A 25,316-nucleotide genomic window follows, 5' to 3' on the forward strand; every position below is an offset into this window, starting at 1 on the left:
TCTTCTTCTTCTTCATCTTCTTCTTCTTCTTCATCTTCATCTTCTTCATCTTCATCTTCTTCTTCTTCATCTTCTTCTTCATCTTCTTCTTCATCTTCTCCTTCTCCTTCTTTTTCAATATCGTCTTCTTCTTCTTCTTCACGTATTTCTCTTTTCAAATTTTTTTTTAAAGAAATGCAGCTATTTTTGAGCGTAACAAATAGCTGGTGGGCGCACGCATGTTGGAAGCGCCATTGTATGTGCTCCCTGGCAGTGGAAACACAAAGACAGCAGGAGGTAAATTCAGCAGCAGGAGGAGGAGGATGAGTGTGTGGCAGCAGGCAGTCAATGAGGCAGGCAGCTCGCCGTGACATAATAGCCCTGGTACCTAGCGGTGATACCAGGGCTGTAAATAAACACAACAGGAGGTCCCAGACAGCGGTCGTGCAGCCCACATTGTGTCCAATACACAACTGGGACAACACAGTTTTCAACCCGGGCACCTCAGAAAAATTAAACCTTTTTTTTTTTTTATTGGTTTTTTTTGGTTTTGGTTTTACAACCAATATAGCTATTGTTTTGACGTAATAGCTGGTGGCAGAGTGGCAGCAGAAGGTAATTCTGTGTACCCTGGCAGTGGGAAACACAGACAGACAGCAGCAGCAGGAGGAATGGAGGAGCAGTGTGAGCAGCTATTGTTGTGACGTAATAGCTGGTGGCAGAGTGGCAGCAGACGGTAATTCTGTGTACCCTGGCAGTGGGAAACACAGACAGACAGCAGCAGCAGGAGGAATGGAGGAGCAGTGTGAGTGTGGCAGCAGGTAGGCAGCGTGACATAATAGCCCTGGTACCTAGCGGTGATACCAGGGCTGTAAATAAACACAACAGGAGGTCCCAGACAGCGGTCGTGCAGCCCACATTGTGTCCAATACACAACTGGGACAACACAGTTTTCAACCCGGGCACCTCAGAAAAATTAAACCTTTTTTTTTTTTTATTGGTTTTTTTTGGTTTTGGTTTTACAACCAATATAGCTATTGTTTTGACGTAATAGCTGGTGGCAGAGTGGCAGCAGAAGGTAATTCTGTGTACCCTGGCAGTGGGAAACACAGACAGACAGCAGCAGCAGGAGGAATGGAGGAGCAGTGTGAGCAGCTATTGTTGTGACGTAATAGCTGGTGGCAGAGTGGCAGCAGACGGTAATTCTGTGTACCCTGGCAGTGGGAAACACAGACAGACAGCAGCAGCAGGAGGAATGGAGGAGCAGTGTGAGTGTGGCAGCAGGTAGGCAGCGTGACATAATAGCCCTGGTACCTAGCGGTGATACCAGGGCTGTAAATAAACACAACAGGAGGTCCCAGACAGCGGTCGTGCAGCCCACATTGTGTCCAATACACAACTGGGACAACACAGTTTTCAACCCGGGCACCTCAGAAAAATTAAACCTTTTTTTTTTTTTATTGGTTTTTTTTGGTTTTGGTTTTACAACCAATATAGCTATTGTTTTGACGTAATAGCTGGTGGCAGAGTGGCAGCAGAAGGTAATTCTGTGTACCCTGGCAGTGGGAAACACAGACAGACAGCAGCAGCAGGAGGAATGGAGGAGCAGTGTGAGCAGCTATTGTTGTGACGTAATAGCTGGTGGCAGAGTGGCAGCAGACGGTAATTCTGTGTACCCTGGCAGTGGGAAACACAGACAGACAGCAGCAGCAGGAGGAATGGAGGAGCAGTGTGAGTGTGGCAGCAGGTAGGCAGCGTGACATAATAGCCCTGGTACCTAGCGGTGATACCAGGGCTGTAAATAAACACAACAGGAGGTCCCAGACAGCGGTCGTGCAGCCCACATTGTGTCCAATACACAACTGGGACAACACAGTTTTCAACCCGGGCACCTCAGAAAAATTAAACCTTTTTTTTTTTTTATTGGTTTTTTTTGGTTTTGGTTTTACAACCAATATAGCTATTGTTTTGACGTAATAGCTGGTGGCAGAGTGGCAGCAGAAGGTAATTCTGTGTACCCTGGCAGTGGGAAACACAGACAGACAGCAGCAGCAGGAGGAATGGAGGAGCAGTGTGAGCAGCTATTGTTGTGACGTAATAGCTGGTGGCAGAGTGGCAGCAGACGGTAATTCTGTGTACCCTGGCAGTGGGAAACACAGACAGACAGCAGAAGGGCAGTACACAGCAGCAGCCCACTGTAGGTGTGAAATGTGTGGCTGCAGGCGACGTAATAGTCAAAGTGAACCAGGCTGGCTTAGTGAGCAGGAGCCAGGAGGTGGTAAAGGGTGGTAAGGCACATTAACGATGGTACTAAGTTCCGGCAGCCAGTTCATGTCCCCCTCTCGCCGACAACAGGGGCCAGGAACTCGCCTTCCACCCACGCCTGGTTCATCTTGAGAAACGTCAGTCTGTCCACAGACTTGTGAGACAGACGTGAGCGTTTCTCGGTGACCACGCCACCAGCTGCACTGAAGCAGCGCTCGGACAGCACGCTGGAAGGGGGGCAGGACAGCACTTCCAGGGCGTACTGCGCCAGCTCGCTCCAGATCTCCATGCGCTTGACCCAATACTCCATGGGATCAACAGGGGCATCGCTGTCAAGCCCGCTGTAGGACCCCATGTAGTCAGCCACCATGCGGGTCAGGCGCTGGCTGTGACCGGAGGAGGATGCTGCTGCATGCATCTCCTCTCTAGTCACTGCTGCCGGAGCCTCTACAGTCCTGTAGAGCTCGTGGCTGAGAGACAGCAGGTCTGTGGGGCGCTTGCTGCTGCTGGATGCAGGCACCTGCTGCTGCCTCTGTGCTGGCTGCTGGACAGTGGGGGTGGAAGGCTGGGGGAAGGCTTCCTCCAAGCGCTCAACAAGGGCCTGCTGCAAGCTCCTTATTTGTTGCGCTGGGTCTCCTCCTGCAGGCGGCAGGAACTGGCTCAACTTCCCCTTGAGGCGTGGGTCCAACATCATGCTGATCCAGATGTCCTCCCTCTGCTTCATCTGGATCACCCTGGGGTCCCTGCGCAGGCACGTCAGCATGTGCGCTGCCATTGGGAAGAGGCGGGCCACGTCTGCTGGCACATCGACGTCAGTGCTGTCCTCCTCATCCTCCTCCTCTGCTGCCTCATCCTCTCTCCACCCCCGCACCAACTCAGCTGCACTGCGCTGATCCCCCTCATCAGCAGCCAGGTCAGGGACCTCCACCAAGTCCTCCTCCTCCTCCCCCTCAGAGGTGGACTGTGCAGCTGCTTGCCGCTCCTGCTGGTCCAAGGCTGCCGCTCCCTGTGCCAGCAAAGCATCGAGTGCCCTGTTCAGCAGAGAAACCAGGGGCACCCACTCGCAGACCATAGCATGGTCCCTGCTCACCATGTTTGTGGCCTGCAGGAAGGGAGCCAGCACTAAGCACACCTGCTGCATGTGCCTCCAGTCATCATCGGGGACGATGGACGGGATGTTGCTGGTCTTGTCCCTTCTCTGAGCTGCGGAAACAGTGGCCAGGGCAAGGTAGTGGTTGACAGCGTGCTTCTGTTCAACCAGACGCTCCAACATCGCCAGGGTGGAGTTCCAGCGAGTCGGAACGTCAATGATCAGCCGATGGCGTGGCAGATCCAGCTCCTTTTGCACGTCTTCCAGGCTCGCACAGGCTGCAGCCGAGCGCCGGAAGTGACGCACAACGTTCCTTGCCGTTTCCAGCAGCTCGTCCATCCCCTGGTAGGTGCGCAGGAACTTCTGCACCACCAGGTTCAGCACGTGGGCAAGACAGGGGATGTGGGTCAGGTTTCCCCTGTCTATGGCAGCAACCAGATTGGCCCCATTGTCGGACACCACCTCTCCGACTCTGAGGCCTCTGGGGGTCAGCCAAATCCGCTCCTGCTCCTGGAGTTTGGCCAACACGTGGGCTGCCGTCAGCTTGGTCTTGCCAAGGCTGACCAAGTGCAGCAGCGCTTGGCAGTGGCGGGCCTTCACACTGCTGCTGAGGCGGGGGGTTTGGCCAGGTGTGGCGGAGGATGGCAGAGGATCGGAGGAACCCGCTGCAGTTCCCCTGACCCTGCGGGGTGGCACCACCCACTGTGTTGCTGCTGCTGCTGTGCCCGCTGCTGCTCTCCCATCCTCACCCCCTTCCACCAAGCTGACCCAGTGGACAGTGAAGGACAGGTAGCGGCCTGTCCCGAAGCGGCTGCTCCAGGAGTCCATGGTGACGTGGACCCTTTCACCAACCGCGTGCTCCAGCCCTCGCTCCACATTGGCCATCACAAAGCGGTGCAGTGCAGGAATGGCCTTGCGGGCGAAGAAGTGTCTGCTGGGGAGCTGCCAGTCTGGGGCTGCACAAGCAAGCAGCGCCCGCATGTCGCTCCCCTCCTGCACGAGCGTGTACGGCAGGAGTTGGGAGCACATGGCCCGTGCCAGCAAGCCGTTCAGCTGCCGCACGCGACGGCTGCTGGGAGGCAGAGCCCTAACCACCCCCTGGAAGGACTCGCTCAAAAGGCTCTGGCGTGCCTTTTTGCTGGCACGGGAATCAGCAGACGGAGCAGAGGAGGCCACTGAGGACTGGCTGCCAGAACAGGCCTCAGTGTCGGCGGCAGGAGTTGCAGAGGGGGGAGGAGCAGGGCGTTTCCGCACTCCTGCTGGTGCTGCTGGAGGAGCAGGAGGGCGGGTGGCTGCTGTTGCTGCTGCTGCTGCTGAAGGCTGTGCAGTGATGGGATTGGTGCCACTGCCAGCACCAGATGCCTTCAGCCTCTGGAACTCCTCATGCTGGTGGAAGTGTTTCGCAGAAAGGTGGTTGATCAGCGAGCTGGTGCTGAACTTCAAGGGGTCTGCACCTCTGCTCAACTTCCGCTGACAGTGGTTGCAAGTGGCGTACTTGCTGTACACTGTGGGCATGGTGAAAAACCGCCAGATTGGTGACAAAAACATCCCCCTACGGCATGGAAGCGCTGCTGCCTGTTTCCCTGTGGTGGTTGGGGGGGGGGGGGGGGTCTTGGGTGCGGCTGGTGGTGGTACTGGCTGATGCTGCTGCTGCTGCTGCTGAGCCTGAGACACCAGCAGGCTGTGGGACGCTGCCAATGCTTGCAATGATGCGCCTCCTTGCAAGGCCCACAACCGCATCCTCCTCCTCCTCCTCAGAGCTGCTGAGGACGACATCCTCTGGATGTGTTGGCACCCAGTCTCTGTCTGTCACCGGGTCATCATCATCATGCCCCTCCTGAAACATGTCCTGCTCTGATGATGACCCCCCAAACTCCTCTGCTGATGCATGGATGGGACGCTTGACTGTCGCCACAGTCTTGCTGTCCAATCCCTCCTCCCCCAAAGTGCCCATCAGCATCTCCTCCTCCAAATCGCCAACAACAGCATTCAATTGACTCATCATGCCTGGGGTCAAAAGAGTGCTGAGTGACAGGTCGGCGACTGACGGTGAACTGGCCTCCTCCCCAGGCCCTGCTGGGCGGCTGCTGCGAACAGGGGTGGTGGTGGTGAGGGTGGAGGCCTCGGATGCAGAGCTGATGGCGGGCTGCTCATCCTCCGTCATGAGTTGCACCACAGTGTCTGCATCCTTTTCCTCAATGGGACGTTTCCGACCCGGCTGGAGGAAAATGGGAGCAGGTGCTACACGCTGCTGCTGCTGTGTCTCTGCAGCGTGAGTTGCAGATGCTCCTCCTGGGCGGCGCCCAAGGCGTCCACGGCCAGTGGCTATGGGAGGAATGTTAGCCACTGACGCTGCTGCTGCTGCTGCGGAACTGTGCATGGTGGCGCGCCCGCGGCCGCGGCTTGCCACAATGCTGCTCCCTCTCTTCCTGATTCCCTTGCTGCCCTTCCCCTTGCCCAAACCGCGCTGGCTGCCACTTCCAGACATCTTCAATGTTTTGGGCGTATAGACAAAAGTTTTGTAAAAGGGCGGGTGAAAAGTGGGGTACTTTAATGGAGTGGGTTGGTTGGTGAGGTGACTGAGTGAGTGTCCCCTAGTACAGTAAGTAAGTATTAACAGTCAGGAAGTACAACTAGCAGTTACAATAATCAGTAGTAGTAATCACAAGTAAATTTAGTGTGTGTACACTCAGACAGTGAGTGCACGCACGCAGGAGCTAGTAGCCTATGGACACAGTGACTGAGTGTCCTAGACTCCTAGTACGGTAAGAGTAAGTAAGTAGTAACAGTAAGTAGAACTAACTAATAACAATAATCAATCAGCGATCAGAAGGAAATGGAGTGTGGGTGGTGTGTGTGTACACTCAGACAGTGAGTGCACGCACGCAGGAGCTAGTAGCCTATGGACACAGTGACTGAGTGTCCTAGACTCCTAGTACAGTAAGAGTAAGTAAGTAGTAACAGTAAGTAGAACTAACTAATAACAATAATCAATCAGCGATCAGAAGGAAATGGAGTGTGGGTGGTGTGTGTACACTCAGACAGTGAGTGCACGCACGCAGGAGCTAGTAGCCTATGGACACAGTGACTGGGTGTCCTAGACTCCTAGTACAGTAAGAGTAAGTAAGTAGTAACAGTAAGTAGTAGAACTAACTAATAACAATAATCAATCAGCGATCAGAAGGAAATGGAGTGTGGGTGGTGTGTGTACACTCAGACAGTGAGTGCACGCACGCAGGAGCTAGTAGCCTATGGACACAGTGACTGAGTGTCCTAGACTCCTAGTACAGTAAGTAGTAACAGTAAGTAGTAGAACTAACTAATAACAATAATCAATCAGCGATCAGAAGGAAATGGAGTGTGGGTGGTGTGTGTACACTCAGACAGTGAGTGCACGCACGCAGGAGCTAGTAGCCTATGGACACAGTGACTGAGTGTCCTAGACTCCTAGTACAGTAAGAGTAAGTAAGTAGTAACAGTAAGTAGAACTAACTAATAACAATAATCAATCAGCGATCAGAAGGAAATGGAGTGTGGGTGGTGTGTGTACACTCAGACAGTGAGTGCACGCACGCAGGAGCTAGTAGCCTATGGACACAGTGACTGGGTGTCCTAGACTCCTAGTACAGTAAGAGTAAGTAAGTAGTAACAGTAAGTAGTAGAACTAACTAATAACAATAATCAATCAGCGATCAGAAGGAAATGGAGTGTGGGTGGTGTGTGTACACTCAGACAGTGAGTGCACGCACGCAGGAGCTAGTAGCCTATGGACACAGTGACTGAGTGTCCTAGACTCCTAGTACAGTAAGTAGTAACAGTAAGTAGTAGAACTAACTAATAACAATAATCAATCAGCGATCAGAAGGAAATGGAGTGTGGGTGGTGTGTGTACACTCAGACAGTGAGTGCACGCACGCAGGAGCTAGTAGCCTATGGACACAGTGACTGAGTGTCCTAGACTCCTAGTACAGTAAGAGTAAGTAAGTAGTAACAGTAAGTAGAACTAACTAATAACAATAATCAATCAGCGATCAGAAGGAAATGGAGTGTGGGTGGTGTGTGTACACTCAGACAGTGAGTGCACGCACGCAGGAGCTAGTAGCCTATGGACACAGTGACTGGGTGTCCTAGACTCCTAGTACAGTAAGAGTAAGTAAGTAGTAACAGTAAGTAGTAGAACTAACTAATAACAATAATCAATCAGCGATCAGAAGGAAATGGAGTGTGGGTGGTGTGTGTACACTCAGACAGTGAGTGCACGCACGCAGGAGCTAGTAGCCTATGGACACAGTGACTGAGTGTCCTAGACTCCTAGTACAGTAAGTAGTAACAGTAAGTAGTAGAACTAACTAATAACAATAATCAATCAGCGATCAGAAGGAAATGGAGTGTGGGTGGTGTGTGTACACTCAGACAGTGAGTGCACGCACGCAGGAGCTAGTAGCCTATGGACACAGTGACTGAGTGTCCTAGACTCCTAGTACAGTAAGAGTAAGTAAGTAGTAACAGTAAGTAGAACTAACTAATAACAATAATCAATCAGCGATCAGAAGGAAATGGAGTGTGGGTGTGTGTACACTCAGACAGTGAGTGCACGCACGCAGGAGCTAGTAGCCTATGAACACAGTGACTGAGTGTCCTAGACTCCTAGTACAGTAAGAGTAAGTAGTAACAGTAAGTAGAACTAACTAATTACAATAATCAATCAGCGATCAGAAGGAAATAGAGTGTGTGTTGTGTGTGTACACTCAGACAGTGAGTGCGCACACGCAGGAGCTAGTAGCCTATATGAACAGTGACAGTGAGTGTCCCTACGGGTACAGTAAGAGTAAGTAGTAAGTAAGTACAACTAACAATAATCAATCAGTAATCAGAAGGAAATAGAGTGTGTGTACACACAGACAGTGAGTGAGTGCACACACGCAGGAGCTAGCTAGTAGCCTATAAACAGTGACAGTCAGTGAGTGTCCTACTCCTAGTACAGTATAACTACAATACTATTAGTAAAGGACAGCAGAAATACTGGTATAGATGATGAGAGAAATAAACAGAGGACAGCTGCCCACAGAGGCAAGGCCCCCCTGAGGCCTAAACCTGTAAGCTTGCAGCAGCTGCCTGTCTCTAATGTAACACACAAGCTACTAACTAAAATACAATGTCTATCTAAATAACAACAATACAGGTGTATATGGCAGGTGTAGGTGAGCAAAAACGCTAGGTAAATGAACACAATAGAGCACTTGCTAAGCCAAAGCACAAAGGAGCAGATCTCTCTCTGTACAAGTCTCAGGCAAGCATGGAAAACCCGAACATGGCGGCCGCTATTTATAGGGTAGGGGCTGGCCAGGGTCCCCCTCTGTGATTGGCTGCCGTCAGAGGGCCTGGGAGCCCTCTGATTGGCTCTAAGCACATCAATCTGGGCTATGACGCTATTCGAGCTCGGTACCGAGCTCGAATAGCGCCGGTTTGCTCGAATAGCTCGAATAGTGAATGGGCTATTCGAGTGTTCTCGAATAGCCCATTCGAATAGCTACAGCTATTCGGAGCTCGAATACCGAGCTCGAATAGCTGAAAAAGAGCTCGAATATTCGAGCTACTCGAATATTCGAGCTCTGCTGAGCACCACTAACGTACACACGTCCAACTTTACGCCTGATTGTCGTTTAAACTGGTCATTTGAACGGCTTGAAGTGAAAACAACAAGTTGTTCAGACATCATGTACACACTGACTAACAAACGGCTGATATGCTAATTTACATGTCGTTTAACCAACTTGATAAAGTACAATGGACTGGATAGAACAATTCACTAGATTAAATGCCTGATCAAATCACTTGTTGCTTTAACGTCTATTAGTTGGACAAACGACTAAAAGTTTGTACAGCTGTATTGACCGCTGGGAATACACGGCTCGATTTTGAGCCATTAAGATGGCTCGATAGATCATTTCCGATATGTCTGATCTCCCACCCGATTGTTTCGCGGCTGGATTAGAGATTGAAGTGAATGGAAAAAGATAAGAAAAATGAGCGGAAGATAAGAGAATTGATTGCGGAATCGAGCAGCGAAACGATCGAGCGGGAGAATCTTGTGGCAAAATCGAGCCGTGGATGCCCAGCATTAGTCGTTTGAACCACAGTTGGCCCAACAGATCTGCTGAGCCGATCGGGCAAACCATCTGTTAACAGTTGCCAGGGCCGGATTCGTACTTTTTCCCGCCCTAGGCCCGTTGTCATCATCTATCGCCCCCCCCCCCTTTCTGCTCTGCCCAACTTTCTAAAACATTTGGGGCCGGTCATTATAATATTTACACTGTGAGCCTCACACAGACGCAGTATCAGCTTCTTGCTCGGGCTCTGGCGGAAATAGATGAGCCAGATTGGATATGTGCGAGCTGCCTGCGCAGTAGAGTAGACCTGATCGGACTTGGCTTTTTCTGCTGGAGCCCAAGCAGAAAGCAGCTGTTTAAAGTTCAGGGCGACCCAGAGGTGGAAGCCATAGTGTGCCTGTGCAGACTTTCCAGGGTGCCAGTGCTGGATCGAGTGCTGAGGAGGACACAGGAAGCTTTATTAGTGTCTAGAGACTTCCACGTCCAGTGGAATGTACCCCCTAGGGCACTTTTTTCACTACAGATACTCTTTACTGCAGTGGGGCACTATGCAGCAGGATACTTCTATACAGCACCTGACATGTCACATGACATGCAAGAACACTTGGGAGCTGTACAGAAGTATGCAGCATAAGGCCCAGTTCACATTGACACAAAACAAACGGACTGTAAGTGGACAGTGATGGAACAGATCTTAATGGTAATGAATCCAATGTTAACCTATAGATCTGTTCCCATTGCTCCTTTAGGGCTACAACCCACTAGAACAATTGTTTTGAGTGTTTAGGGAGGTCTTCAAAACGCTAGCAATTTTCCTAAACGCTCAGCCAATGTTAATGGATGGGCCAAATTCCACAGTAGCGATTGTGATGACCAAAATCACAAATGCAGGACATGCAGCATTTTTAAGCATCAGCGTTTTTGCAATGTAAAGTATATAAATGCTGGCTTAATCGCTCATGAATCGCTATACAGTGTGATTTGCTAGCATTTTTAAATTACTGCACACTATAAAAAGAAAATCAATTGAAAGGACCAATCAGAATTAAAAATCGCTATTCGCAAATTGCTACACAATGGCTGGCAAAAAGCTTACACTTTTTAAAATCTCTCCCAAAATCGCCAGAAAATGCTCATGAAATTGCTTACAAAACACTAATAAAAAACGCTAGCGATTTGTAGAGGGTTCTAGGCCTCAGAATTCATCCGTTCCTCAGAACGTAAAGAAAACTTGGGTCTGCAATGATTTTTCCAGATCGAAGGACACGTCACATTGAACGTGCACTAACGGAATGGATAAAAAACGAATATCTTTAAAAACATATCCGGTTTAGACAGATGCTTTTTTACACGGATCATTTTTTTTTTATTTACAGTGTGAACCGAGCCTAGGTGTAATGAACAACAGAGAGTTTAGATCTTCCCTGCCACTGGAGTAGGTAGAATACCATGCTCTGCACCTCTGAATATAGTTAGATGGTGTCAGTGGTACACTGATTTGTAGTTTTTTATAGCACTGTGTAGCAAATGCATTTGCACCAAGTCCATGTTCTGTGAATGGCAGACACATAACTTCTAACCTGTAACTGAGGCTCAGCAATGTGCTGCCCTGTCAGTCTGCCCAGAAGGGCTTAAACACACTTTTTTTTTTCGTGGCTGTCTGCACCTCTGCCCTGGGATTCCATTCATCACTCCCACGGCAAAACCTCCCCAGCATTATTACTGAGTGCAGGGGAAGAGCAGACATTAGAGTATACAGCAGATGCCAGTGTAACAGAAGGAGAATATATTACTGACAGAGAGACGCAGAGCAGGATAAAAGCAGGGGAGTGCTCAGGGATGGACTGTACGGCACTGCTCATGTGAGGGTCTGTATTGCACTGCTCATGTGATAGGCTGTGCTGCATTGCTGTATCGCACCGTTCAGGTGATGGTCTGTATTGCACCGCTCACGCGACGGACTGTACTGCATCGCTCACGTGGAGAATCGTATCGCACTGATCATAAGATGGACTGTATTGCACTGCTCACGTGATAGGCTGTATTGCACTGCTCATGTAATGGACTGTACTGCACTGCTCATGTGGACTGTATTGCACTGCTTATGAGATGGACTGTACTGCACCGCTCATGTATTGAACCACTCATGTGACAGTCTGCACCTCACTGTTTACTGTCTCTGTGGCGGGCGACTTTTGGGCAATGCCAGTCTCCTTCACCCCCCCGTAGACACCCCGCTCCCGCCATCGGCCACGCGCCTGCCCCCCACACCGCCACGCGTACCACGTACTCCAGGGAGCAACTTCTGCGGTGGGAACATCGTGGCCCACCATTTCCTGAGGCCAATCTCTTGCCAAACCAGGTCCAGAACTACATACAGCAAGTCCTGAACTCCGCTCCCTGGCCCGGTGCGGGCTGGCGGCGAAGGGGCTGTCGAGCTGGGGCCCGCGTGAGACTCAAGAAAAGGGGCTTGAGGTCAGCCACTACGAACTACGTCTACTCTGCGGCAGGTGGGAGCTCGGGAGGAACACCCCAGTACTCTGCTTCACGGAGACCTGGCTACATGAGAACATCCCGGAGAACGCCCTACACCTTCCAGGCTTCAGCCTCATACGGGGAGACCGCAACCCTTCCCGTTCTGGGAAGAAAAGAGGCGGTGGCATCTGCTTCTATGTCAGCTCCTCATGGTGCCCCACCCCACCAGTACTTGAAAGGATGTGCTCCCCAGACCTAGAACTCCTTCTTGTGAACTGCAGGCCACCATATTCACCACGGGAGTTCTCCTCCTATGTCCTTGTCGGAGTTTATATTCCCCCTGATGCTGACGCCAAATCTGCCCTGAATACCCTCAGCGACACCATCTCGCAGTGGAAAATATTCCTCCCGGACTCACTGTTCATAGTCATGGGTGACTTCAACAGGGCAAACCTTCGACAAGAACTGCCACGCTACCATCAGCATGTCGCTTGCCCGACCAGAGGCCCAAACACCCTCGATCATTGCTACACGCCACTGAAGAATGCCTACAAGGCTATCCCTGGGGCGGCACTTGGCTCCTCCGACCACTGCCTTGTGCATCTCATCCCCACCTACAGGAGGCTCCTGGAATCGGCAATACCGGTCGTGAAGTCCTCCAAGGTATGGTCCAGCGAGGCCAAGCTCCACCTTCAAGCCTGCTTTGATTGCACGGACTGGGAGTCCTTGGCAGCTCCAGACCTGGACGAGTGGGCGGACATCATCACCTCATACATCAGCTTCTGTGAGGCCTCCTGCGTCCCAACCAAATCTTTCAAGGTCTACCCGAATAACAAACCGTGGTTCTCCAACAAGCTACGGCTACTGCGGAAACGTAAGGAGGCGGCTCACAAGGCGGGAAACCAGGGGGATTTCAGGAAGGTGAGGAACGCTCTGAAGCAAGAGCTGAGAGCCGCAAAAAAGGAGTTTGCTGAGAGGATGAAGCAGAACCTGCGCTCGAACAACTCACGAGCGGTATGGCAAGGGCTTAAGGCTGCCACCAACTACAAGCCTCCCCCGCAACATGCTACACCCAGCCCTGAATTAGCTGAAGAACTAAGCAGATTCTATCACAAGTTTGAAAAGCAGGCTGAGCCTGGGGGGAACCCGCCACCTCCTCTCCCCCCCCCCCCCCAGCCCCCGCGCACAGCGACCCAGGTGAAGACTCACTCTCTCTGGAAGTGAGGGAGGCAGATGTTCGGCACCTCCTGTCCACGCTAAATGCTGCCTCAAATCTTGTTCGGAGCAACTTGCCCCCATCCTCTCCGCCATCTTCAGCAGGTCACTGACAGAGGGCAGAGTCCCTGCGTGCTTCAAGAGGTCCACCATCATTCCTGTTCCTAAGAAACAAGGCATCTCTGACCTCAACAACTTCAGGCCTGTGGCCCTGACGTCCGTTATCATGAAGACCCTAGAGAGAGTGGTCTTATCCACCCTCAAGCTATCCACCTTGCCCCTACTAGACCCACTCCAGTTCGCCTACAGAGCAAACAGGTCCACTGATGATGCTCTAAACATCTGCCTGGAATACATCTACAACCATCTGGACAGGAAGGATGCGTATGCCAGAGTACTGCTATTAGACTTTAGCTCGGCATTTAACACCATATGCCCACGCACCCTCCAGAATGTCCTGGCCGCACTTGGGGTCCACCCCACCCTACGCCTATGGATCGTTGACTTTCTCTCTAACAGATCCCAAGTTGTCAGGCTGGGGGACATCTACTCACGAGAAGTGTTAACCAACACAGGGGCACCCCAGGGCTGCGTCTTGTCCCCACTGCTCTTCTCCCTCTACACTAATGATTGTAGATCCGTGGTAGACTCTGTCAAAGTCATCAAATTTGCGGACGACACCACCATTGTTGGCCTTGTAACTAAGGACAACATCCAGGAGTACCAGCAGCAGGTAGAAAGACTATGCCACTGGTGCAAGGAGAACAGCCTGGTGCTCAACACGGCCAAAACCGTCGAACTTATAATTGACTTTAGGAAGTCGGCTCCTACCCCTCCTCCCATCTACATCGATGGCACCGTGGTGGCCAGTGTGCCCTGCGCTCGCCTGCTGGGCACCACTATCTCCAACGATCTCAGTTGGAGGGTCAACATCACGACAACCCAACGGAAAGCCCAGCAGAGACTCTTCTTCCTCCGCCAACTGCGGAAGTTCGGCATGGCGCAGGAGATCCTAACATGCTTTTACACTGCCACCATTGAATCGATCCTCTGCTCCGCCATCTTGGTCTGGTATGTGGGTGCCACCGCCTGCGACGGGCACAAATTACAGAAGATCATTAAGTCAGCGGAGAGGGTGATCGGGAGACCTCTGCCTCCACTTGACCACCTGTACAGCACAAGACTGACAGCCAGGGCACTGAGGATCGCAAGCGACCCCTCTCACCCAGGCCACTGTTTTTTCACCCCACTTCCACTGGGTCGGAGGCTTCGAGCCATCCCCACCAAGACCACCAGACACAAGAACTCGTTCTTCCCGATGGCTGTTAGCCTCCTGAACTCCCTTAATATTCTACCACCCTCTATCAGCTTCCTACCACCTGCATAGGAGCGGTAGACTTCAGTAGGGTGTGTTTTCGTAAGATGAATACTAAGCTATATGTACATCTAATGCTGACTGTAGATTTGTGTATGTCTATATTTGAGTTTCTTTTCTGTATTTATTTCTATGTACCGCTCCATTGTGCCAAACCCAATTCCGGGCTTGACCCAGTCATGCTTGGCGAAATAAAATGATTCTGATTCTGAGTGCAGCATGCAGCTAAATGTTAAAGCCATGTGCAGATTGCATCTATGGCTTGGCAGAGTGATACTATACCGAACGTTTCATGCCGATCTCATTTCCTGGACCTGCACAATCTTCTGTATCCCCGCCCCTCTGAATTCCGATAGGCAGGAACAAGGAGGAGGGCGGGGATACAAAGGGTTGCACTGATGCCACTGGCCAGACTTGGTAAAGCCTCTTCCATGGCTTCACAGGCTGATTCTGAAGAGGGGGCAGAGAGACTACAATTGAATGACAGCGGGCAGAGCTGTAATGATGCGGCCAGCCGGCCACTGCTCCTGTCAGCTGCCCGCTCTGTCCCTGTCTGTAGCTGCCGCTGCTGCACATACAGGCATGCTACTGTGTGAAGAGCAAAGCGAGGGGCGGCTGCAGACAAAGTGACACTGCTACATTGTGGGGAATAGCATGGGCGGCCATTGGGACATTGCTGTCTGTTTCTGAACCCGCCCCTTCCTTGGCTCCACCCTAGTCCGGGGCCTACGTGGCCTGCCCACAAATCCCGCCCTGACAGTTGCTCGATAGCATGTACACACGTCCAACTTGTCGTTCAAACCACAAGTCGGACGTCAAGTTGATCGAAGAAGTTGGACATGTGTACGTACCTTTAATCCACCACACTGAAAAGTGGGCATGGCCCTGAAGGATCATGGGCTGGAGGTGGTTTAGCCTCAAAAGACGTGCCGCTGTTGTGTGTGAAATGGCCGTTAGGCACGTTCCACTTAACACCCACCAACTCCACGCCACAATTTCAGCGCTGCGTAATATGTTGGCACTTTATAAATACATAAAAAAATTTGCACTGTTGTTTTGCATGATACTTTAAAAACAAGGAACACCAAGAGCCCCAATAGTGTAATATGTACTGGTAAATGGTTGCTAGATGGAGTAAATATTAATACTCACAAACCAGGGTTACCATTAGGCAACCACTGTAAAAGCAGGTGGGAGATTTTCCTGACTCCACTCAGGAATAAGAAGTCGCTCTCTGTAATGAGAAAAAGGGGGTTCAACCCTCCACCCAGGGTGGACTCAATATTATGGAGGAGAACAGAGGCGCCAAAAATATAAAAGGAAGCTAAATGAGCTTAAAAAAAACAAATTCTTGGTAAATAGACACACAACGACTGTAGTAAAGACAGTCAATATATTTTATTTATGAACTCCAAATATGCAACGCGTTTCGCAGGTTTGATCCCGCTTCATCAGGCAATAATAACGGAGCAATAGCATATGTGGTCAGTAGAAGAGCCACAAGTGCCTGGCTCTTCTACTGACCACATATGCTATTGCTCCGTTGTTATTGCATATTTGGAGTTCATAAATAAAATATATTGACTGTCTTTACTACAGTCGTTGTGTGTCTACTTGGAGGAGGTAAGTCCACCACTACCTCCTCTATTTACCAAGAATTTGGTTTTTAAGCTCATTTAGCTTCCTTTTATCCTTTTTGCATGATACTTTGCATGCCTTTTAAGCTCAAATTTGTATACCAATAAATAATCATGCTTTTTTGTGTTGTATTTATATTCACTAACAATGGGCAGGATTGCTTTCTAAATACTGACAGGTTTCAGCTGGTTTAGTGGCTACCATACCTGTTTTGCACCTTTTTTTTCTGTATGGGCTCGATTCACAAAGCGGTGATAACTCAGTTATCACGCCTAAAAGACTTTAGGCGTGATAAGCCGTGCAAAGCTGAGTTAGCACCGCTTTTGCTCTTTATCGCGCGCAAAGTCCCGCGTGCAAAGTTTTGCGCGCGCAATCGCGCAATTCCGCGCGCAGCGCCCATAGGCTTTAATGGGCACATCGCGCGAACTGCACTGTGCGCCGGGCGATTGCGCGCGCAAAACTTTGCGTGAGTTTCATTTTATCACGCCTAAACTGAGTTTAGGCGTGATACAGGGGTTTTCACAGGCGTGCAAACACTTTGCACCGCTTTGTGAATCAGGCCCTATGTGATCAAAACTTTATTCCCTGTGTTATTCCTCTTTGCCAATAATAATTTAATAGATTTCCTTGTTTTGATTTCAGTAGCCCCATTAAAAAATATATTAACTGAGGAAACATTGATGTATTGAATACTTTTTCCCTGCTATGCATAACTCTGAGTACCGGTGTTGTTTACTTATTCGGAAACATTGATTAGTGCTGTACACCGCAGTTCAGCAACAATTAAAGTGGAGAGATTCACAGAGTTGCGTTCCGCGTCGTGCTTCACGTGACTCCGATGCTTCCTCCTTATGGCTTGGAAGGAGAAAACCACATACCGTAGTCTCATGAAGCGTGATGTGGACTGCAACCCCCTGACTCTCTCCCCTCGTAATGGTGCTGAGCAGCTATGTACAGCATTATCCAGGTTTCCAAATAAGGAAACCCACATTCAAACAACAACCCTACTTAAAGGACAACTGTAGTGAGAGGTATATGGGGGCTGCCATGTTTCTTTCCTTTTAAAGTGAACCTAAAGCCAAGTAAAAAAAAAATGAGATTAACTCACCTGGGGCTTCCCTCAGCCCCCTGCAGCCGACCGGTGCCCTCGCAGCCCCGCTCCGATGGTCCAGGACCCGCCGGCGAACACTTCCGGTTTGGCCGTCACCGGCCGACAGGCATGGGAACGCGAGTGATTGTTCGCGTTCCCAGCCTGTATATCGCCCCCTATGCTGCTATTGCAGCCACACCGGCCGACAGGCATGGGAACGCGAGGGATTGTTCGCATTCCCAGCCTGTATATCGTCCCCTATGCTGCTATTGCGGCCTCCTGGCCGCAATAGCAGCATAGGGGGCGATATACAGGCTGGGAACGCGAACAATCCCTCGCGTTCCCATGCCTGTCGGCCGGTGACGGCCAAACCGGAAGTGGACCATCGGAGCGGGGCTGCGAGGGCACCGATCGGCAGGGCCGGGACGAGGCATAGGCTGGAGAGGCTCCAGCCTCAGGGCGCAGAGTAGGAGGGGGCGCAGAATTCATTCAGCTGTCATTCCTAATTGTGTTTGATGCAGAAAGAAATAAGAAAAGGGGATACATGGCAGTGACTGCAAGCCAGATAACTAGATATTAAGGTGTTGGAGGTTGTGGGCCCTGTGGCGCCTCTTAGTCTAATAGCAATCAGTGTGTGACGGCTGGGGTGGAGGGATGGATGGGCGCACTTTGGTGTCTCAGCCTTAGGTGCTGGAGGACCTTGTCCCGGCTCTGCCGATCGGCTGCAGGGGGCTGTGGGAAGCCCCAGGTGAGTTAATCTCATTTTTTTTTTTTTTTTTACCTGGCTTTAGGTTCACTTTAAGCAATACCAGTTACCTGGCTATGCTTCTGATCCTTTGTCTCTAATACTTTAAACCAAAGACCCTGAACAAGCATGCAGCAGATAAGGGGTTTCTGTCAAATCTGACAAGATTAGCTGCAGGCTTGTTTCTGGTTTTATTTGCATGCTACTGCAGCTAAATGGACCAGCAGGGCTGCCAGGCAACTTGTATTGCTTAAAAGAAAATAAATATGGCAGCCTCCATATATGTTTCACTACAGTTGTCCTTTAAATGGTTCTCTCTCTTTTAGGTCCCAGAAAGTTAATTAATAGTTAACTTTATAATGGGTCAGGAACCTTTTTGGCTGACAGCCATAAACACCACATATTTTAAAATGTATTTCCGTGAGAGCCATACAATATGTTTCAAACTGGGACAGTAGGGCTCACGTCCCTGTTGCCATGGTGATGTGTATACAGTTGATCCTCTGGGCAGCGGAAGTGTCACACGTCTTCAGCTTCTCTTACTTATCAGCAATTTCCCCAAGAGCCAGACAGGAGAAATACCGACTAACAGCTTGTACAATTAGCTAGATTCACTTTGTAGAACAAGATCCCCGCACTTTAGCCCAATAGGTTGCTTGTCAAGTGACAGGCAGCCTATTGGGCCAATAAAATTGTAGGGATCTTGTGCTACAAAGTCAATGGACCTGACAGGGTCCAGAGTGGGACAATTTGAGCAGCCGTTCATTTGGGGAGAGCGCAAGTAAGTTAGTAGTGCACGCTACAGCAGTAGCGTGCCTACTTTTAAAATTGCTTGCACTGCCACACTAAGCTGCACTGCTTGAACAGTGTAGCTTAGTGAATCAATCCCTACTGATTTGTATGTGAGCCAGATGCAGCCATCAAAAGAGCCACATCTGGCTCCTGAGTCAAAGGTTACCTACCCCTGCTTTATAACATAGATCTCAGATACAAATTTAGAAGATAAACTGTTCTGCCTACAGTTTATCATTTAAAACAAGTTTCTTTTTTTTCTGTTGTGACAACTGAATTGTATTGTTGTAGGAACATTTTAACGCACGCACACACACACACACACGCACACACAACAAACAAACAAAAACTTATGTTCCATTTTCTCTTCAGAGACCCTTATGATGAAACTTCTGACTGTTGTGAACCAGCACCATGTGCCAAAGGAGATCGATAGGTAATGAGTTGTCTTTTATATATAGATATATCTATAAGTCTAAGAACACAGCAGACTTGAGCAGGCCATAAGTGTTCCTTATTTTCTCTCTGATCGAATCTGGCAGGAATCTATAGCACAATGTGCTGCATTAATCATAATTTAAATCGATTTGCAGCAAAAATCAGCTGAAATTCTAATTGGACCGGACAGAAAATTTTGATCTATCAAATGTGGCAGAAATAGAACAACCGTCAATAGGGTTTCTGTGCAATGCTGTGGTTCAATAGATTTCCTTTAGATTTCATGGTAAAAAATGTTGAAAATCTGATCTGTGTGCAGTAATATAGTTTGTTTTGTGATTATCCCAAAAAATATTGGCTGGAGAATATATTTTTCCTGCTTTTCAGTCTGTGTTTCTGATGAAAATTCTGTGTTGTATAAACCAACACTTCACAACTACAGATCAGCTGAGGATATGATCAAGTGACCTAACACAATGCAAACAGTGGCAGTGAAGGGTTACTTAAAGTCTAAAATAACCATACACTCCCGAGTCTTCTGCTACACAGGTACAGGCTTAGTGTACATCAGAATAAAGATGTGGTCTTGAAATATTTTTGATGGTATTTAGTATGCTATACACTTGTACTCTATATTTGTGAAGGGTCTCATTTATCTAGATTGAATTTAAAGAGAGTCTGAAGCGAGAATAGATCTCGCTTCAGACCTCATATATAGCAGGGCACGTGTGCCCCTGCTAAAACGCCGCTATCCTGCGGCTTAACGGGGGTCCCTGTCCCCCCAAATCCCCTTCGTAATGCGGGGGAGCGCTTCCGCATTGGGGCAGGGCTAACCGCCGCAGCCCTGCCCCACGCGCGCCTGTCAGCGCGTATCACAATGATCGCGCTGTTTCTCATAGAAGCAGCAGATCATTGCGGGGGCTTAGATCAACGAACGGGAATGGATTTTCCCGTTCATTGATCTCCGGGCGAGCGGGCGGCAGCGTGCACGAGCGGCGGGAGCGCACGCACGAGCGGCGGGCGCGGGAGGTACGGATTTCTCCGTCCCTTGGTTTTTTAGGGGGGGAAAAAGGGACGGAGAAATTCGTACCGCGGGGGGTAAAGTGGTTAAATGGACTATTTTTTGCTTTCTTTGTTGTTATAAAAGTCCGTTCACCATCACCACTAGTTTTTATCATATTAGATAATTTTACTTTCTTGAATTCTCACTTTTTTTTTTTTTGTAAGGATTCCATTTGTAATTGCCATTTTATGGGTAAGCTTGATTTTGCATAATTTGTATGTAATATTCTCAAGTTATGCAAAATTACACTGAAGGAATCCACTAAGGAATGGACATGAGAGAGAATACATTTTCTCTAAATGTACTGAAGTTTATGGGCATGTGAAGACACCGTTTTGCACAAATGCATTGAAGTCTATAGGCATGAAAAAACATGTTTTTTTTCCAAGTGCAACTGAAGTCTACGAGTATGAGAAAATACCTTTTTTGCATTTTCCCAGAAATGTATTGAAGTCTATGGTCATGAGAAAACCCATTTTTGCACAAATGCACCTAAGTACACACTATGGGCATGATCATTGTTTTTCACAAAATTACAAGTCCTTGCCAAATTATATGATTATGTACAAAAGTAAATTTTACAATCTTTAGAAATGTCTCAGTATGATTCCACATTGTAATATTCGCTGAAAAATGACTACTATGTAAAATATGAGCTCATCACTATTCACCACTAGGGAAGAGTGGGTGGATTGTGTGAAAATGATTCAGTATTGCAATCTTCCAAGATATACCGTATTTTTCGGACTATAAGACGCTCCGGACTATAAGACGCACCTAGGTTTAGAGGGCAAAAACCAGGAAAAAAAAACTAAATCTAGGTACATCCACGGTCCAGGAGTGTCCTATAGACCATTAAACTCCCCCCCCAAGGTGTCTCTATCTAAGTTAAACTGCCCAACTATGCTAACCTCTGCTGCCCCCACCAACTACTCTAACCCCTGATGCCCCCCGCTACACTACACTACACTACACTTCACTAACCACTGATGTCCTACCCCACCCAGCTACACTACACTTGACTACACAAACCCCTGCTTCCTTACGCCCCAAGCTTGCTACACTAACTAACCACTGCAATTAAATTAAGGTCTCACCCATCATGAGAGGTTCCTGGGAGGGCTGCAGCAGTGAGACGTGTTCCTGTGAGGCATAGCAGCAACCGCTGCAATGATCTATAATGCCTGTGTCAATCTTCCAGCACCAGCACAATCAGTGTTAACATCTCCCCAGGCCGATAGCAGCAGCCGCTGCAATGATCTGTAATGTCCATCTTTCAGCTTGTCCCCCGGCAGCAGCGCGATCAGTGTTAACAAGTCCCCGGGGGGCATGGCAGTAGTTGATGTATCGGTAATGCAGGTCCGCGCTTAGTGGCTTTGTCCCTGCATCAGCCCCGTGTCAGCTAATCCGGGCAGAGCAGAATATCTTCAGCCACGATGCTCGCAGTGTCCAAGAGAGGCCACCATACTGCCTTGAATATTGGCGCCCTCTCATGACCAGCGGCGCACGTGCGCCGGGGTCATAGGGTGAACCAATAAGCAAGGCAGTATGGTGGCCTCTGATGGACACTGCGAGCATCGTGGGTGAAGATGTTCTGCTCTGTTCCGCTCTGCCCGGATTAGCTGACACGGGGCTGATGCAGGGACAAAGCCACTAAGCGCGGACCTGCATTACCGGTACATCAACTACTGCCATGCCACCCGCGGACATGTTAACACTGATCACACTGCTGAAAGATGGACATTGCAGCGGCTGCTGCTGTCGGCTGGGGAGATGTTAACCCTGATCCCACTGCTGTTGCTCTGGGGGCAAGCTGAAGATTGACACACGAACACTGCTGGATCACGCTGCTGTTGCAGACACAAGTGCCTGGACAGGTACATTGCTACATTCGGATTATAAGACGCAGTAACTTTTTCTCCCCACTTTTGGGGGAGAAAAAGTGCGTTTTATAGTCCGACAAATACTCTAACTCTTTAATTCTGCTATGCCATAATTCCACCCAGAACACTTCTTTTACATTTACTTGCTGTGAGGGCTTGTTCACACCTAAGGCGTTTTTTTTTTTTAGCGCTGGCAATTTTAAACAAACACCCTAAAATCACTTGTGCAATGAATCCTTATGGGATAGTTCATATCTGAGCGTTTCGTCTGCTTTCCACTCAGCAAAGTGTTGCATGTACCATTCTTATGGAATTGCATCAGGAAGTTACAAAAACTAATCACTTTGCAAAAGGGCTTTGAAAAGCGCTTTACAAAAAAAAAAATATTTTTCAGCTGTCAGATTATTCCAAATTTTTGATATAGTTAATATTTTGCTTACAAAGGTTTTTTTTTTTGTTTTGTTTTTTTTAACCTCCCTGGCTGACCTGAGCTTGGGGTAGGAAAAAGAAGCTGGGAGCTGTAATCCTGAGCTCAGGTCGGGGTAGAGAGTTTCCTAATTTGCATGGTATTTGAGTCCTGCACACGATCAGCACTGTGCAGTGGGACTCCAGCCTCCCTCCCCAGCTATCTGCTGCTGTCTGCGGCTTCTCTGGCTGCCGGGATCCCCATAGCCTTGCTCTTGTTCCAGGGACCCGGCGGCCAATCAGTGCGGCGTGACGTCGTTGGAGGCGGAACAATTTTTAATGGGGAATATATTTTTTGCACTGGAACAAGGAAAACAGAGTGAAATGCACCCTTTATGTATGTGTATGTATCAGGGGTGTAACTAGAAATCACTGGGCCCCCCTGCGAAACTTTGCATGCCCTCCTCCCCTCTCTTTCTGCACAGGTAAACTGAGAACCAATGTTATTCAATCGTCTAGTGCACACTTTAATGTGTTTTCCCCGTGCAGATAAAAACAGACAGCAGTGAAGCACTGGGAGCATTTTCTCTATCAATTACATTAGCTTCTGTGATAAAACGTGCATGTTTTCACACATACAGACACACATGGTGTGCAGAAAATGCATACAGAAAACCTACAGACGAGTGTGCTCCCAGCCTAAGCTTATTACTCTCACTCTGTCCATCTTTGATGGAGCAGAACGAGAAGACTTCTCCAGCATCCCTACAGTACAGAGCACTTGGGAAGGGGTAGAGAGGTTGGGGGCTGGGCATTGTACACAAGAGCCTGCTACACACTGAATAGGGACTGTCAACAAATCTTTGTCAGCAAAACTTTTTATGATTTCTCATCAGTGGCATCAGAGCAGATGCAGTCATTAGAACAATTGTGCATAGAGCAGAGAGCTTTTTCTCTCTGTGCCCTTAATTGTCAGTATCTCAGGACAGGGAAAATAAATCTCTCTCCACCCCCTCCCCCCCACCGGCGTATAAGACGACCCCCCAACTTTTCCAGTTAAAATATAGAGTTTGGGATATGCTCGCCGTACAAGACTACCCCTCTTCCACGCACACCAAGTTAAAATTAAAAAAAAAATAAATATATATATATATATATAGTGGTGCTATGTATGAACAGATGCTGGTGCTGTACTGCATGTGGTACCCAGTATATAACAGTATATAGGTGAATGGATTGGTCAACTCTCTCCCTCTCCATACCATAAGTGGATTGGTCAGCTCTCCCTGTTTATCAGAGTGGTATGGAAGAATAGATCATGCTGTGCCCATAAAACACGCCTCTTTCACCCGTCTGGCCCACCCTTGTATCCTATTTACCTCCTACTCTGCCTCTCAGATCTTGCACATGTGCGCCTGCGCCCCTTCACTACAGTCCTCAGCAGCGAGATCTGAGGGGCGGTAACAGGACAGGGTGTATAACCCGGCATCAATGACACCCGGCGTATAAGACGACCCCTGACTTTTCAGATGATTTTCAAGGGTTAAAAAGTAGTCTTATACGCAGGAATATACTGTATATTTGCGGTGGCTGCAAGTCTTGCAGACATGCATGTCGGTGGGTCTGTTTTGCTCCCAGACGGGAGGCAGTGGAGGTTATCACACTATGTCAATTGTATGACAAAATTCGTGGTATATATGCTAATGTGCCCCTGTGGGGCTTTTTACATCGGCAAGACAACACGGAAATTGCATGAACGTGTTTCAGAACATATTAAAAGTATTAAAAGTGTGAACTCCACTGCGCCCGTCGAACAGCATTTTAGACAATGCCATGGGGGTAACTATAGCGGTCTGAGATTTGTGGGGTTGGACCGCATACATGGTTAGATTAGCGGTGGCGACCAGGATAGATTGCTCAAGCAAAGGGAATGCCGGTGGATCTTTGATCTAAAAGCAACAGCCCCCCCCCCCCCGGCTTGAATGAGATGGAGGGCTTTGCATCATTGTTACCTGCATAGCCCTGTTACCGATATTTCAGAGGCCTGACGGGTGTTCCTATACCTCCTCCTTCCCTTGGGATATACGCCTCGTCATGTCGCCTGGGCTGCCACGGGTCCGGACTGTTTTTTGCTCCTCTGACACTGCTCTGGACATTTTCCTTTATATATAGAGTTCAGGGATTGAGGCGTAGATGTAGCCGTTTTAGCTCTAGCTGCTGTCTTATGTAGCAGTTTAGAAATTTTTTGATATCTTAGTTATACATATGTGGTACCGATTGCAGGTTTTATATGGTGTACATGAGTGTTGAATGTTTGTTATTTAAATGCCTTCTGGCCAGGGCCGGCCTTTGACCTGAGCGACCGGTGCGATCGCTCAGGGCGCCGGCTTCTAGGGGGCGCTCCTGTCCCCTGGCCGAATGGATGCTCCCGCTCCGCCCCCTGGTGCCGCTGCTGGGGGTGATGTGGGGGCAAACATGTCCGTGCGCCGTGATGGGGCCATGGAGGGGGGAGCCGCGGGGAGGGCAGCCCGACCTCTCCCTCCCTTCCTCTCCGGGCCACCCTCTGTGCTCCCCCCTCCGATGCAGACTGCAGCAGAGATAACTCACCTCCCTGGTTCCGATCGCCGGCGCCTCTCACTTGCCGCTGGTATCTTCTACATAGTTACTGATGCACACTAAGTTTAGTGTGCATCAGTAACTATGTAGAAGATACCAGCGGCAAGTGAGAGGCGCCGGCGATCGGAACCAGGGAG

At 49.3% G+C, this 25,316-nt stretch overlaps 1 protein-coding gene across 2 annotated transcripts in view; it reads left to right on the top strand.

Moving 5' to 3' along the window:
* The window catches only part of LOC137522634 (CMP-N-acetylneuraminate-beta-galactosamide-alpha-2,3-sialyltransferase 4-like), a 216,393-nt gene that overhangs the window by 70,627 nt on the left and 120,450 nt on the right, over nt 1-25,316 (top strand). For both annotated transcript variants that reach the window (XM_068242716.1, XM_068242715.1), the window contains exon 5: nt 19,147-19,210. In XM_068242716.1, the coding sequence (XP_068098817.1) occupies nt 19,147-19,210 (64 nt within the window). The remainder of the gene's footprint in view (nt 1-19,146; nt 19,211-25,316) is intronic.

The sequence above is a fragment of the Hyperolius riggenbachi genome, chromosome 6, assembly GCF_040937935.1.
Source record: "Hyperolius riggenbachi isolate aHypRig1 chromosome 6, aHypRig1.pri, whole genome shotgun sequence".
Taxonomy (NCBI): domain Eukaryota; kingdom Metazoa; phylum Chordata; class Amphibia; order Anura; family Hyperoliidae; genus Hyperolius; species Hyperolius riggenbachi.